At 35.6% G+C, this 16,977-nt stretch overlaps 1 protein-coding gene across 2 annotated transcripts; it reads right to left on the reverse strand.

Moving 5' to 3' along the window:
- Window positions 1-395: 395 nt before the first annotated feature.
- Window positions 396-16,688, reverse strand: LOC117333029 (glycosyltransferase 1 domain-containing protein 1-like). 2 transcript variants are annotated; one of them, XM_033892146.1, is made up of 12 exons: window positions 16,590-16,688; window positions 15,391-15,504; window positions 14,052-14,200; window positions 12,473-12,578; window positions 12,154-12,205; window positions 10,659-10,698; window positions 7,567-7,722; window positions 5,302-5,351; window positions 4,502-4,545; window positions 3,270-3,390; window positions 2,614-2,712; window positions 396-1,929 (listed from the first exon to the last, which is right to left on the reverse strand). In XM_033892146.1, the coding sequence occupies exons 2-12, from the start codon at window positions 15,462-15,464 to the stop codon at window positions 1,762-1,764; spliced, it is 1,059 nt and encodes a 352-aa protein (XP_033748037.1). In that variant the 5' UTR covers window positions 15,465-15,504; window positions 16,590-16,688; the 3' UTR covers window positions 396-1,761. The 2 variants fall into 2 exon arrangements, with proteins under 2 accessions (XP_033748037.1, XP_033748038.1); XM_033892147.1 differs by lacking the exon at window positions 16,590-16,688 and adding an exon at window positions 16,308-16,501.
- Window positions 16,689-16,977: the final 289 nt, after the last annotated feature.

A 16,977-nucleotide genomic window follows, 5' to 3' on the forward strand; every position in this document is an offset into this window, starting at 1 on the left:
CGGTTTTTTAGTTAAAAACACAATATAGCGCAGCGCAATCGACCGTGGGTATCCGACGATGGTCAATAATTAGAGAATTATTTCGATGTTTAGCTCATATAACTAAAATTGCCGTTTATTACACGTTAATAATAACGCTTTATCTTTACTCTATCATACAAGACAATAATAATAATAAAAAATTCATATTCAACATACCGATGAACTGGTTATTTAATGTTATCATTATTATTTTTTGCAGGTGCGTATATATGATCATAAAAATATAATCGCCCCTTCATTATCATCAGACCGACAAGAAAGCCACTGGTATTCAAACTGCAGAAATAAACAATTTGGAATACGACACATATCCTCTCAAGTCTATATCACGTCAAAAGAAAACAAAAGCTGCCTTGATGTCTTACGTACTTTATGTAAAAAAATCGTAAATATCTGGGCAGACTATCCAAAATATATAATTCTATATCGGAGACATAAAAAACAACCATAAATTAATACACCCATACAAATCCAGAATTGGCATACATACATATATATATATATACATAATCTTAATACATTAATAATCACATACCCAGGATTGGCACATATTTTATCTGGATTTCTTTTTCAGTTTGACCTGAGACAGGGTTGAGCGCCGAAAATGAAATGTCAACTTGTTTCGCAATTATTGTAAAATAAATAAAGTTTATAGTTTTTTTTTAAGTAAAGCTATATACATGTGCAAGATGTAAAGGGAAGAACAATGGTAGAAATATAAGAATATTTATTTATACTGTAAGGGGAGTTGTTATTTGTGTGAAGAACCACATTCTCGGATCTCACATGCTTACTTACACCCCTAAACGTCAACCCATAGCACAGTTCAATAATACTACAGATAAATTAGAAAAACCTATACTCAAAAGGAAGCAGATTTCTAAAACAAAACTACTGTAAACGTACACATTTTAGCGGTAATTCTATTTTAACGCTTTTCGCGCTGGAAGCATTCTGCTAAATTGTGATGGCGATATTTATTAATTATAGTTTATCTACATGTAAATTGGTTTCTTTGGCAAATATTGTTGGGGTGCTAAGTCATCATTCCGCTAATCTGTTTTAATTTTGTTTTGCGTTAAAATTTGAGTGCGTCAAATAAAGTACGATTACAGTAATACAGAAATAGGTGAATCGACGGGACATGAATGGTTAAACAAATTCACTCTACCGTCACTTTGAGTACGAGTCAGAAAGGAAAGTCTACGACTCGATTACGTCTACATTTCTCACACTCATAGACTGAATGTATTGTATCAGTACAAATAAACTAATGAGTAACTCATTCGATCATCAGTATGTATCACAGCTTGTTTGATAAACAAAATAATATCCAATGTTTTACCCATGGTATCCGCTTAACAGATAACAAAGAACAAGCTAAAACTTCAATAAGAAACAATTACCTGCACTTTACCACTTTAATATTAACGAAAAAGAAACATTTAGAACGTATTAATAGAAATTCCCAGGTCTATATTTAAGAATTTTATATATACAACCATGTAAATTAATATCACGAAATACATATACATGTACTGTACATTAACTATAACATCATTCGTTGTTTGTAGCTTGTTTCATTTTTTAATATGTCTACTAAAGATAACTACTCATACGACACATCTATAATATATCACATAATCGATCATATCATTTTAACTGTATTAATTAATCAAAGGCACAATACGTGTTAAACTGTCCCTATTTGATAACAATTCAGTTCCTACTTTGTGACAAACCTAACGCCGTGGAGGTAATCTCGATGTATCTCGTTCTCTCGTCCACCACATTATGGTGTTCGGATATATATTCCGTTGAGTGTGACACCAACATAGCTCCCACAGTGGGTTCATCCAACAGGACCTCAGATTTCTGTATGAATTCCTATAAACGGTGATAAAAATAACATTAGTGAGCGATTAAGCAATATATAAGGAACGATTAAAGACGTGTCGTTAACACCTGGAATGTCACGGTGTATTGTATAAATATAACTCTTTCTTAAGTACCAGAAATAGATTTAAATACATAAAATGTTTCCCATTAAACTAAATTGATACATTCTGACTCCTCGAATACTCTTGTGTGAAATTAAAATGTAATATCGTCAAATTTCACGTAAGTTCATGTATTATTCTTGACAAAATGAAAATGCCATCAATCGTGAAAATGTCCTCCTTGACAAGTCTTTTAAATTAGCCAAGTTCTGCGATTCGCAGGATTTACTTATCAGAGAGTATGAGTATGTAGGTTATCAAATGTGTCCTTGTTATATCAATTGATTGACGAAGTATCATTGTAAAACGTTACCGTTCAACATTACACATTTAATGATAATTATCATGACATTCACTTAAAGTTGAGTTTTATTTTGACTTAAATTACCTCATTTGTATCCGTTTTTGACAGCATTTTACATATCATAAATAATTGAATGACACAGTTAACTATCTAAGCGGAATTGGACAATTATTTTCGTTTTGCGGGAATGATTTCGCCCCAAGTGTGGCTAAACTAATGTCTACTATAACGTCCTAACGTCAATAACAGACTCTTATGATTACGTACTTCTGGTGAAGCAAATACAAATCCGTTGACACCGTCCTTTACTATAGAGCGGTTACCAGGGATGTCCCGCACTAGGACAGGAACTCCTAGATCCATAGCCTTCAAGACAACACAAACAGATCACAAGCGGGTATACAAATGTACCGTACACAACAATAACAGGTAAACTTGCTTTCCTGTGCTGTTTCTGTAGTTGTGATTTTTTATGAACAAAGAGCAGAACTGATGAACATAAAACTGTAAGTACACCTCATACTCAATATTTTTGTCATGTTCCGTTGTGGTATGCATAAATTCAGATTTTAAACGTTAATTATCAACGGAAGTAATTATAAACCAGACACTTCTTCTCTAAAATAACTTGAATTCAAACAGTATGCCAAAAACTGGAAATAATTTCTCTGTTTTATTAAAATGAAAAATAATAATAACAAAACTTGAGCAAGGATCCTAAAATAGCGGTGGTGAGATGTGTATACCATTCTTAATATAGTGATTAGAACTTATCAAAACAATTGTCCGTTGTTTCATTCCTTCTCGTGTCAGTAAAACATTACTGTATATAAAATATCGCTGTAGAATTTCCTAAGATGTACAGACCGTTTATGACCATTTGAGTCAACTCGACCAATACGTATGCACGACCAGCTGCCTACCTCTAAGATAGCCACAGCCATTCCCTCGCTCCGGGACGAGTTGACCAGAGCAAAGCTTCCTTTAATAGCTCCATGTGTATCCTCTAAACTCAGACCGGGTAAATAAACCACCCCGGGCAATCTACAACAGAAGAACAGATATCATGGATAGGTAAAATTTCTGCGAATGGTTTGGTAATTGTTGGCATACCGACCCTGTTATCAGCGCATTAACACCTTCATGGTTTACCAGACACACAATATATTAGCACATTGAAGTTGAGAGTTAGAGGCATTAGAGCAAAAAAAAGAAGAAGAATAAAACTGCATCATACATCTGTTTTTCCTTCTAGAGCTCATCTGTTGTCATAAGGGCCTAAAGCGTTGATACCGGAGGTGACGGGGTTAACTCTAGACTGGTCGAACATGTCAAAGCCAAGGTGGCGAGGCTGAAATATCATCATAAGATAGAGCCGAACGTCGATACTTTTGCGTCGTCAGTACGCATTTAAGAACACATAGTACAGTTGTAGTTGGATGTAGCTGTAGTTTCATGTTGCTTAACATGTGACATAACGGAGCCAGTAGCCAGCTGAATTTGTTGTAATGTGAAAAAGGTCAGTAATATTGCCAAGAACGTAGCAAGCAGAATCTTATGTTTGTTCTGATGCTTGGATTGAGGAATTTTGCAAAACAAAGGAATGCTTACATCTTATGGTGCCAAGCTTTTACAAGGATAAAATGTGTAGTTTACTTTACAGAAAATATTTTTCACAGTAAAAAGTGAAATTACTCTTAATGATTATAGAACAATTCGCTATAGCAAAATCTGCCTCTTCATATCCTTGTTCAAAAGACGCATTGATCAATATAGTAGCTATTTGCAAAATACTGCCCCTTCACGGGACAATATAGCGTAAGCTTGCGTATATACCGAACTATCAGGAGCGAACAGATCAGACATCTCTTTGAGAGCGTGGCATTGCTTAGCATTGGGTTACATTCACTATACATCATAGACGTAGTCAACGAAGAAGTTGTGGACATAAACTGTAGTTTCAATCTCAATGCACGCCTGAAAAAGGTGTAAATGTTTATCTGTTTTTTTGTTTTTTTCTTCATGCTCCACCCTCGATTAATAGAGGGATACGATTTTGTTTATTCCAGGTAATCTTATATTTTCTTGTTGATATATTCAACACATAAATTGATCTCAAAGGGCATGTTGATCTGGAGTAGCTGCTTAAACATACCCAGTGATACCAGCCATGAATTCGTCATTATAGGATTCATCTGCCTGTAAAAAAAATTCAATTTATAGAATACATTGTAGTTATCAATCGATTCATTATGGATTAATATGCACTCATGTAAAACATGTATAAAAGTAGCAAATTTCTGAAACATAGTTTGATTCAATCCTCTGACAAATAAACCCGGACTTCTCGAGATGTTGTTGAAGAAGACCACGGGAAACGTTTTATAGTCGATCAAAGGCCAGAAAAAGCACTCATCCGGTCGTCAGAGACGAGTGAAAATTTGGTCGGGCAAGTGAATGTAAGTTTGCTACTCGCCCGCCGGAGTAGCGGTCAATATCAGATGCTACGTTGGTGAAAAAAAAGTTTAAAACTGTCGTTTTTATTTAGTAAATTTGACCAAAGTCGTGCCTGTTAATGTCAAATGGAGATTGGCATGAATAATTTTCTGTGGATGAGACGCGAGTGTTTCCCAAATGCCATCCGGGGTGCTAGTACAGTATATGAGTTTATATGTCAACAAAATGGCGGCTAAAACAAAACATTTGCCGATTAGTTTGGATAGAAGATGGATGTTTATAAATACTCATCAATGCTGTAAATAATCATGATAAGAATAGAGAATAGATAATCAAAGCCTGCCAGAGACAATTTTTACAAACAAATCTTACACTTGACACATTACAAACACGTGTGTGCTCAGAGAAAATTTAACGGTTTTATCACATGGTTGTTTACTTTCATCAGAATTTGACAAGTTTAAGAAAACAGTTCCTAAATTGCAACAGATAACTTACCATGGACCCAAGAATAACAAAGAAGACATATTTTCTTCTTCTGTGCAACACTGTAAGCAAATAAAGTACAATTGAGTATTATTTTAATGTTTGGAAACAATTAACACAATCCTTTGCTTTCACAATATGCTTAGAAATTAAGCGGTTCTATCAATCGTGTTACTAGAAGAGAAGAGGTCTACGGGAATCAAATGTAAAAGAAGATCTAGTGTAGAATGCTTCTATCTCCGACAAACGCGACCCCAAATCCTCTGCTACCGCAAAGGTACATGTACATTGTACAACAATCTAACTCTTAAAAGCCGTAAGGAGCCAGTCCATCAGTCTTAATACATTTTTCTGAACATGAAAAACACGTCATTTTCGTACTTCATTACAAGATATGCATCTGGATATTAATCGATTTATTTCAGCACATAAGGAACCCCTCATTTGCCTTAATTAATGTCACAGTCATTCACTTCCCCCCTGAATATTTTTATTGTCAAACAATAACAATAGGAAACAATATTCTTTTCTTGAAACGACTGAGCAACACAGCAATGTCGTCTATAGAGGTAAACACAACAATATATGTTTAATGTACATTTTCTCTCATCAGTATACAATCTGTACGAACTGACTCACAGCATGTTATGTACATTGTTCGCATCAGCAGCATTCCTCTTTATAGATTATCCCATCAGGATCGACTTGGATGGATTACGTACCTCTCCTACGACTGCTATATTGACCCACAAACACATTACCGGTACAATGTGCCACAGGGATTTCAATACACTTTACCGTTTCCATAATCATATTTTGTAGATACACTGTATATATATATATATATATATATCATAATAAGAACAACATACAATGCGTATATATGGATCAAAGGTGTTTAGCACGCTCATAATTAGTAAATGATGAATTATGACACAATAGAAAGGTGAAGAACTTTCTATATTATAATGTTGTATGGGCCGTGGGTTGGGAATCTGTGCTGTAACCAGTAGACTGTTTTTGTACTCATTGTCTACCTACGAATCCTATTTATCATGGTCTAATTAGATGCACCAGACTCGGTTATACAATAGGACAGTAATGTGATTGCATTGACGTAATATTACGGTAGATACTCTCAGTTCCATTGAATGATCTTTAACGATGAAGAGTTCCGATAAGTTCGACAATTGTTATGACTTAATGGTATTTTAACTATCAGCAAAATATTTTTAATGGCAAAATTTAATAACGACAGTTTTACTTTTCACGATGAAATCTTTGCTTAATTGTTTCGATCCCCTGAATATGGCGCGGGAAGGATGTCATAATTAAATATTTTTGCCTAGGCAAAATTATTTCTGCCTAGACAAAAATCGAATATTGCTTAGGCAAAAATATTTCAGCCTAGGCAATATTTTATTTTTTCCTAGGCAAAATTCGATTTCCGCCTAGGCAAAAATATTTAATTATGACGTCCTTCCCGCGCCATACCTGACCTGTTAATTACAATTAGCTTGTCAATGGTCTACCGGTATTGTAAATTTCTATGACAAACCAAAGTGGAAAACAAGAGGTTCAACACTCCTGTATCACTTACCAGTTCTGCAACATGTGAAGGATTTGTTTCAATAACTGGTACAATTTACATGTCAAATTTTATAACCTAGGATTTTGACATACTGGAACAATTATGTTAAGATAAATAGACATTAGCCCCTTGGACCTTACCTGTTTATCAGGGTCATTTTCCTCCACGATAGACCTCTTGATCATTTGTTGTAGAAGTCATTTAGATATTCAATACATTTGAAGTGTGAAACAAATGATTTGAACAAACTTGGCACTTCATACCTGCATACCACTGACAAAATATGATGCTTCTGAGCTTATTTGTTACTTTGTACATTAACCAAGTTGCTCCCATGAATAGAACTAATTACTATGCCAATGTGAAAATGGCCCCTATATATAAATACATATATTACATTCCAAACATATATCTCCAAATAAAATATAGCAATGTTCTAACCCAGAGAATTTCATAATCAAATTCCATCTTGTAATGTGAAAATGGCCCCTATATATAAATATCTATATTACATTCAAAACATATATCACAAAACAAAATATAGCAATGTATAGCAATGTTCTTAACTATAGAACTTAATTATCAAACTCCATCTTGTAACTCAAAACAATATACAGTATCAATGTTTTCCACGAATCTATAATGATGGTGTTAAAGTCATACGTAATTAACATATTGTACCTTACCGCTGAAGTGCTTGACTAGATAAAGTGGGTCCTTGACTGGACGAATTCCTCCGACGAACAGGAAGACCTTCGGGTTCACGTCTGACGGAATTTCCACTCCAGCATTTTGTCGTAAGTAGTCAGTTATTGAGAAAGCAGACGGATTGGTCACGACAGCTGATAAGAAAAAGTGTATACCAGGATAATTTGGCCAATTTATGTTAGGCTTGATAACAAATTTTGAATGGTTAACAACAATTGTAAATAAAAGTGAACTGTGTTGCAAGATACATTTTAGGATTCAGATAAAGTCTTGGAACTGAGCGAGTTCCCCAATCCTCATTCCCAAAACTAGCATACGATGACCAAAGCGAAGGCACATGAGTAGCAATTTGTTTTTGTTTTGTTTTTTGTTTTATTAGGAAAAATAAACAGAACAATCGCTAAACTGATACATAGGTACTTGTATTTGGTAATTAACACCAGAGTTAAAATGATCCCCGATCGAGGATAATTCTAATTCTTGTATTAATAACCAGACACCTGGTGCCTATGACTGATGTATTCAATTTGAAGATTTCAGCAAACGACAACTAAGTTCAAAGCCAGTCTATTTAACAATATGGCGATCTCAATATTTGTTTACGTACATCGAAGGATCAAGCAAGTCTTTACTATTTTATCTATAAGGCAGCGGGGACTTTGATTTGCCATGAAATACTACATGAGTGCAGAAGTCAAAATGAAAGTAATTCCTGGAGTATAGAGGATGTAACAAAGGTTTATGTAACTGCCAATGTAAGAGATAAGATAATGATTATACATGATTGGCAAATCAGTGGCTAGAAGGTATCAACCTAAGTTATGGCCTTTTCTATAGGGGCTACAATGGTCTACACTGTTACTATAGGGGCTACAATGGTCTACACTGTTACTATAGGGGCTACAATGGTCTACACTGTTACTATAGGGGCTACAATGGTCTACACTGTTACTATAGGGGCTACAATGGTCTACACTGTTACTATAGGGGCTACAATGGTCTACACTGTTACTATAGGGGCTACAATGGTCTACACTGTTACTATCAGGGCTACAATGGTCTACACTGTTACTATAGGGGATAACATGGTCTACACTGTTACTATAGGGGATAACAATGGTCTATACTGTTACTACAGGGGCTACAATGGTCTACACTGTTACTATAGGGGCTACAATGGCCTACACTGTTACTATAGGGGCTACAATGGTCTACACTGTTACTATAGGGGCTACCATGGTCTACACTGTTACTATAGGGGCTACAATGGTCTTCACTGTTACTATAGGGGTTACAATGGTCTACACTGTTACACTATAGGGGCTACAATGGTCTTCACTGTTACTATAGGGGCTACAATGGTCTACACTGTTACTATAGGGACTACAATGGTCTACACTGTTACTATAGGGACTACAATTGTGTACACTGTTACTATAGGGGCTACAATGGTCTACACTGTTACTATAGGGGCTACAATGGTCTACACTGTTACTATAGGGGCTACAATGGTCTACACTGTTACTATAGGGGCTACAATGGTCTACACTGTTACTATAGGGGCTACAATGGTCTACACTGTTACTATAGGGCTACAATGGTCTACACTGTTACCATAGGGGCTACAATGGTCTACACTGTTACTATAGGGGCTACAATGGCGTACACTGTTACTATAGGGCTACAATGGTCTACACTGTTACCTATAGGGGCTACAATGGTCTACACTGTTACTATAGGGACTACAACGGTGTACACTGCTACTATAGGGGCTACAATGGTCTACACTGTTACTATAGGGGCTACCATGGTCTACACTGTTACTATCACATTTATCCAGCAATAAGTCTGTGTCTGGTAATAAGCCCATCTATGTTTATGAGTGTATCAGTCACTGGTCCTGCATCTTATTAATTGAGGATTTTGTTGAACCAATTGAACCTTTTGGTCTGACTTCTTTTTCAAGAGTCTATTTCTGTTTGGATTTTGCACTTTATTGACATTGAGTAAGATTGACAGTTTCGTTATAATATCAGTTTTCTACTCCGGCCATCTACTTTAAGATAAAGTATTTTTGTGTTGAATGCCTTGGTTTATTATGGGATAGATATATATATGTTCTGTATAAACTACACGTTATTGCACCAGACCAGGTTTTTTTTCTTCATTTTGTCACCTAAAAATGCTGGTCACAAAATAAACCAGTATGGCGGTAGATAAAGGCAATGGCAGAAATAAGTATGTGCTTTGCCTTAGAATGATGGAAGTGAAGAGATCAAATGGGTTTATTGACAGAGACGAAGGATTGAAGATGTCAATTACATCAAACAAATTCAAATAACATCAAGATAAATGGGAAGTACATGTACAATAAGGTAGGGGTTAAAAACAGGTGGTTGTTATAGACAGGTGGTTGTTATTGACAGGTGGCCGTTGTAGACAAGTGGCAGGTATAGACAGGTTGTTGTTATAGACAGGTGGTTTTTATAGACATGTTGTTATAGACAGGTGGTAGTTATAGACAGGTGGTAGTTATAGAGAGGCGATTGTTATAGACAGGTGGTAGTTATAGACAGGCGATTGTTATAGACAGGTGGTAGTTATAGACAGGTGGTTGTTATTGACAGGTGATTGTTAAAGACAGGAAGTTGTTATAGACAGGTGGTTGTTATTGACAGGTGATTGTTAAAGACAGGTGGTTGTTATAGACAGGTGGTAGTTATAGACAGGTGGTACATGTAGTTATAGACAGGTGATAGTTACAGACAGGTGGTAGTTATGACAGGTGGTCGTTATAGACAGGTGGTTGTTACAGACAGGTGATAGTTACAGACAGGTGGTAGTTATAGACAGGTGATAGTTACAGACAGGTGGTTGTTATAGACAGGTGGTAGTTATAGACAGGTGGTACATGTAGTTATAGACAGGTGATAGTTACAGACAGGTGGTAGTTATGACAGGTGGTTATTACAGACAGGTGGTTGTTAAAGACAGGTGGTACATGTAGGTATAGACATGTGGCAACTATTAGAAACTAGAAAATAGGAAAATTTGAACTGATTTAACTTACCTTGTTTGATTTCAAAACATTTATTGGTATCCAAGGATGGCTTCAAAAGAAAAGAAATAGTCTTAGGAGTTTCAATATTTATATTATCTTATTGATCAGATATAAAATTTTATCATTCTTAATAAATATAAAACGGTACATACAACCTATCTGAAATATTTATATAATTAACTCTTATAAAATTATGAATGGGTATACATAATTTAATCTCGCATGATTGTGTAGATATTTGTTTACCAAAGATAAACAGTTCATATGATTTCATTGTAAGACCTAAAACAAAATTTCAGAATTTTTTATTTTAAATGCAGAACATTTTTTTTTTGAAAATTTAATTCAGCTCACTGAATTTTTTCATGACATCTTTACTTCTAAAAATATCTATCTGTACATTTTTTTAATTTAATAAGTGGTTGTACTTGTACCTGCTGACAGGAAAATATGAAAAATATACAATAATAACATTGTATATACACAGTACAGTGTTTATGAATATTGCTTATTTGTGTCATTCTGGGACTTATCTGCTGTTAAGCTAAAGAGTGAAATGGAGGGAATTAACTCTTGCAGATCAGGATGGGAAGTTTAAGAGGTGTGCATTATTTCCTCTCATGAAGTACCAGCCTTTCCCATGTGTCCCATGATAAATAAACTTCCGGAATTTTTATTTTAGCTTGAGGCTTTTCTTTCGGTTGTGCAACACGGATATCCCATTTTCGTACTGTAGTTGTTCATGATGCTTGGAGTTAAAAGATGCTCTTAAACCAATACTGCAGACTTGAATAATTCCTTAACGTTAGATGCATGCACAATACAGTTTGTAAAGAAATCATGAAATGGTCAGAGGGTGGAGTCGTTTGGCTTTCCAATGTCCTAATTTGTAGTCTTTGGATATATTTTTCTGGGTTGGAAAAAACAGAAATTTTTGTCGGACATCTTGCCCTATTTTTTCTATCATTGTAACAGCCATAAGTAATCAATCACACATAATTATTGGAAACTTTAAAAATATCTTACTTATCACTATGGCATAAACACAGGGACTTGGCTCAACTTCTCAATCCATGGCTCAACAGTCAAGATATGTATATGTATACAAATCATATTATTTTATATGGGTGGTGGGTTTGGCATAATTGCCAAGTCCCTGGGGGCATACATGAAAACCAGAAAGGCATGAGTGAAATAGGAGAAACTTTCAGTTTTGGCACTATACATTTCATGTAGATTGGATAAGAGCTTTTAAGTCTAGTTGTACTACATGTATATACTGTAAAATCAGGTATCTAAACACGAGAAAAATTTTGTGGTTTTCACCAAAAATACTTTTTTGGTAGGGACAGGAATTCATGGATAACAGATATCCTCACTTATGAACTTATAAATTTTGAAGTATGTTGTGGATATTTGAACGTCAACTCTTGCATCAAGTGCATCCACGATGAATGAAAATTGTACCCCACAAAAATTAATGATTTTATACAGCTATACTAACCCAAAGTGCCCTTGCAGCATCAAGAAGAGACTGGCCAAATGCAATGAGGCCCCTGTTAAAAAATTAAATTAAATTGATAGTGCTATTAATATTAAAAAAATAAATCAAATTGATAGTGCTATTAATATTACAGTAAGTTATAAATATCAACCCCTTCAAAAATCAAAATTTCATCTCTTGGATTACTTTGGTATATAAAATATAAAATAATATTGATAATACACTGTACTGCAAAAATGAAAGGGGCTAATTAATTTAAAGATAAATACGGTACATGTACAGGTAAATAATTATAAGTCTTCATTGAAGAAATACATACTTTGCATGAAACACAACCTCAGTCATGACTTTCAGTTTTTCAGGCTCTCTAGCATATATATTGATGTCTGTTCCTCCAAATATCAGGATGAATGGTAGGCTGGTACCTAAAATGAGTACATATAAATAGTATTTTATATCACAACATTCCAATTGAATTCCATCACCTATTCCTATAACAATGTACAATTTTTACTTTTTTTTTGGTTCGGATGTCATTGGTTTTTTCAAAATGTGAATTTTCTGATGGCTTTTTACTTTCAAACCTGATAAGCGCAATATATATCACCATGGTGAACAATGTGGCAATAGTGGATTTTCTAGTCTGGCACTTTCTACTGTCAAAATTATCAGAAGAATGTTGCTGTGATGAACCAAGACAGTCAGGTCCTAATTCTACCAACCAAGTGTCATAATGAGGATGGGTGTCGAGGAGACATGATCTGATACTAGCCAGGGTCATAATGAGGATGGGTGTCCAGGAGACATGTTCTGATACTAGCCAGGGTCATAATGAGGATGGGTGTCCAGGAGACATGTTCTGATACTAGCCAGGGTCATAATGAGGATGGGTGTCCAGGAGACATGTTCTGATACTAGCCAGGGTCACTATGAGGATGGGTGTCGAGGAGACATGTTCTGATACTAGCCAGGGTCATAATGAGGATGGGTGTCCAGGAGACATGTTCTGATACTAGCCAGGGTCATAATGAGGATGGGTGTCTAGGAGACATGTTCTGATACTAGCCAGGGTCATAATGAGGATGGGTGTCTAGGAGACATGATCTGATACTAGCCAGGGTCATAATGAGGATGGGTGTCAAGGAGACATGTTCTGATACTAGCCAGGGTCATAATGAGGATGGTGTCCAGGAGACATGATCTGATACTAGCCAGGGTAATAATGAGGATGGGTGTCCAGGAGACATGATCTGATACTAGCCAGGGTCATAATGAGGATGGGTGTCCAGGAGACATGATCTGATACTAGCCAGGGTCATAATGAGGATGGGTGTCCAGGAGACATGTTCTGATACTAGCCAGGGTCATAATGAGGATGGGTGTCTAGGAGACATGTTCTGATACTAGCCAGGGTCATAATGAGGATAGGTGTCTAGGAGACATTATCTGATACTAGCCAGGGTCATAATGAGGATTGGTGTCTAGGAGACATGTTCTGATACTAGCCAGGGTCATAATGAGGATGGGTGTCTAGGAGACATGTTCTGATACTAGCCAGGGTCATAATGAGGATGGGTGTCTAGGAGACATGTTCTGATACTAGCCAGGGTCATAATGAGGATGGGTGTCCAGGAGACATGATCTGATACTAGCCAGGGTCATAATGAGGATGGGTGGGTGTCTTGGAGACATGTTCTGATACTAGCCAGGGTCATAATGAGGATGGGTGTCTAGGAAACATGTTCTGATACTAGAGTAGCCAGGGTCATAATGATGACGGGCATTGGAGAGACACATCATTACACTAGTCAAGGTCATTATGTGTATGTCCTCGTTTATCCACAAAATTCAAATATTTAGTAAACGACATCAAAATATAACAAGAAAGTGACCAATACCTCGGAGATGACGTCCAGCTTTGTAGGCGTGTAGGGCTAGGACCATCTGGATGTTTAGTTGGCTGGCTATTTCCTGTATCCTGTTTGAGTCACTGATAGTGTCTGGGTCCCGTAGGATACAGGAGTGACCAGCACTCTCTAGGTGAGAGCTATTAATATACAAATGTTAAAAATCATATATTATTATAAAATATTAAACTAAATTTTAATTAATAAATCACATTTCTAGGTGAATGATATTAAGAGATTTGTATGGCTTTTGAGTAAATCAGGCCTTTATATTTACCTGAAGTATGACAAAATGTCTACAATATGAAGAAGATGTTTACATTATAAAGAATTTTAATATTATGTTTATTGTTGGAGATTGAAGGAGCTGAGACCCTGAGGAGAGTACAATTCAAGATTATATATCATTGACCAACAAAGAGACAAAAGTCAGGCCTTGTTTCTATCAACGTTTAGAAAGAAATGGGTTAATGAAACGTATATTATTACTATCAATATATATACCCCAACTCTTGCTTTAATAAAAATGGGGGCTCTGACCAAAAATTAGTCTAGTCAAAAACATGTCCAAATTTGCAAAACAAAATTTTTTTAAATGAAATTAAAAAAAGGACCAAATTTTTTTTTTTTAATAGTAATATATAAATTGTTAACATAAATTGTACAGCCATTGTGGAACAAGTTCTATCAACTTATATTAATCCCTCTCATTGGCCCAGATGGAAGAGTGTGAGGGGTCTTACTTTAGTTTTGGAGGAAACTGAAGTACTCGGGGGAAAACCTACATGGTAAAGCATCTTTTTTACCTTTTCATGTCTGATCAGGGAATTGAACCCTGGCTACCTAAGTGAAGGGTAAGTTTGTTATCAATGTGCCACCTGACCATCCTTTATAATAGTTATAATGAAATAGTATTCCCATTTGACTGCTGAGTATTGATGTACATGTTTTACCCCTCAAGAACTGAAGTTTCTTGTAAAATACTGGCATCCTATCAGCATTAAAGGGTGCAAGACCAACTGGTCAAAACAGTTTGAACATTTAAGACCCCAAAACTATAATACATGTGATTCAGCTAATATGCCAGAAAAAAACAGGGTTGTTAGGTGGTGATTTTTTTTTTTTTTTTGAAATTTGCCAAAAAAAACTTAAATAGTAGGACCATGAGCACAAAAATAGAAGGTGGTAGGGTAAGCGGAAACACAGGTTTTTTTTTAAAGGCTTAACGATATTATGAAACTTTCTGCCTCTGACAAATTTAATTTTGTAAGTGTGAGGGCCTGGGGATAATGATTTGCTCTATGACTACAGCTATATATATTGTGATTACCTTATCCTCTGTATAGTACTAAGATTCCCACAACCCTTGGTAAGGGGAGATAACAACAAGATTGTTGATCCCATGGTGTTGTCGATCAGCCATATCTCACATCATGCACACAATCTGGATAGAGAAAGAGAAATATATGGGGCGACAATATATAATAATAATAATAGTTTTAGAGTTTTATATACAGCTAAATCACAGCAAAATAACCGTCACAAAGCAGTTCTCAAATTATTAGGATAAGAAACACAAAAACCAGACTAGGATTCGAACCTGGGTCCTTTGAACTCTAGACAGATGCTATATTTAACCAATTTAGCTACATGTACCTGGTCATCAGCTAACAGTTTTCCTTTATGTGCGTAACTCTCACAACAGTAAATTATCAAAGGAATAGACCAATATTTTAAACAGGATGTCTAACATTGGATCGCCATTCCATCAACTATTGCTTTTTACTGATTTATTTGGAAAAGCGTTGTTTTGAAGGTGTCAATTTCCATATTTCAAAAATTCAAGTTTGATGATAGACTTGTTCTGATTGCTGTTTTGCAATCAGGGGGTGATACTCTCCAAGAAAATTACTCCAAATTACTTCTGGAATGTATATAAAAAAAATGGTTGGGCATTGCTACTATTGGCTTCCAATATTAGATATGCTCTGTTTGTTCTTTTCTTAAGAAAAAACTTATTTCCATCTGACATGTAATTATTGTAAAAGGCAAAACCAAATTTTTAGCCTCTTGACCCTGTCTGCCGTCATACTGTCCCCTAAATAGCCCGAGCTTCTTCTGGCCCTGACACAATGTCCGATGCAGACATGGTGTCTGGGCCAGATGAAATGTAATTTCATACATCATATAATATTTTCGAATTGGAGAAAACAGTCGCTGGGTTTTAATGAAATATTTTGTCCTTACCTATATTTGCTTTAACTGGTGCAAACCATTTTCCGATACATCTTGATCTAGGTCAGGTCTTGATAACAACAATGGCATTCGTGTCTCCAGTCAGTATAGTCACTAGGCCTATCTATCAACATCACTGTATCAGGCCAGATAGGGCAGACTACGATCTACTGACCTATTTCACAAGTTCTCACCGTGACCTACAGTACGTCCCTGGCATTGTACAGAAGAAACAGCTCGCTCTGAGATGTATACAGCTAACAGAAAGTGATATAAATACATAAAACAACTTACAGTAATTGACATATCGACTAATCGATAAGATTCAATCTTCAATCTGGCGCTGACCAAAAATGCCTCCATGTTGCTCTTCGAAGTGCAAAGTGAAACTAGAGCAAGGGGGATAACTCTTCTATAATTATACATAAGCCGTCAAAAATGTTCACATTGTGTAGATTTATGATATATGAACTATAATGTAAGCAGACAAATTTTCTCACGTGTATCAAAAGACAAATATTTAAGCATTATAACTGCAAACTTTAATGTTTAGGATTTCATTATTTGAAGAATATCACAAATAATGAAATAAGTCAAAATTATGTACGGCTTTGCACGGTTATTGCCCCTGGTTTTGATACCAATAAAAATACACATAATCATTTTTTATTTTTTAAACAAA

This window comes from Pecten maximus, chromosome 8 (assembly GCF_902652985.1).
Source record: "Pecten maximus chromosome 8, xPecMax1.1, whole genome shotgun sequence".
Lineage (NCBI taxonomy): Eukaryota > Metazoa > Mollusca > Bivalvia > Pectinida > Pectinidae > Pecten > Pecten maximus.

What these genes read in the sequence shown, in the direction of transcription:
- LOC117333029 (XM_033892146.1), bottom strand. Translation starts at nt 15,464, where the DNA reads ATGGGATCAACAATCTTGTTGTTATCTCCCCTTACCAAGGGTTGTGGG. An exon ending in ATGTTTTGAAATCAAACAAG is followed by an intron (nt 7,723 to 10,658) that starts GTAAGTTAAATC and finishes TTTTCTTATCAG; the next exon opens with CTGTCGTGACCAATCCGTCT. An exon ending in TCTAGTCAAGCACTTCAGCG is followed by an intron (nt 5,352 to 7,566) that starts GTAAGGTACAAT and finishes ATTTGCTTACAG; the next exon opens with TGTTGCACAGAAGAAGAAAA.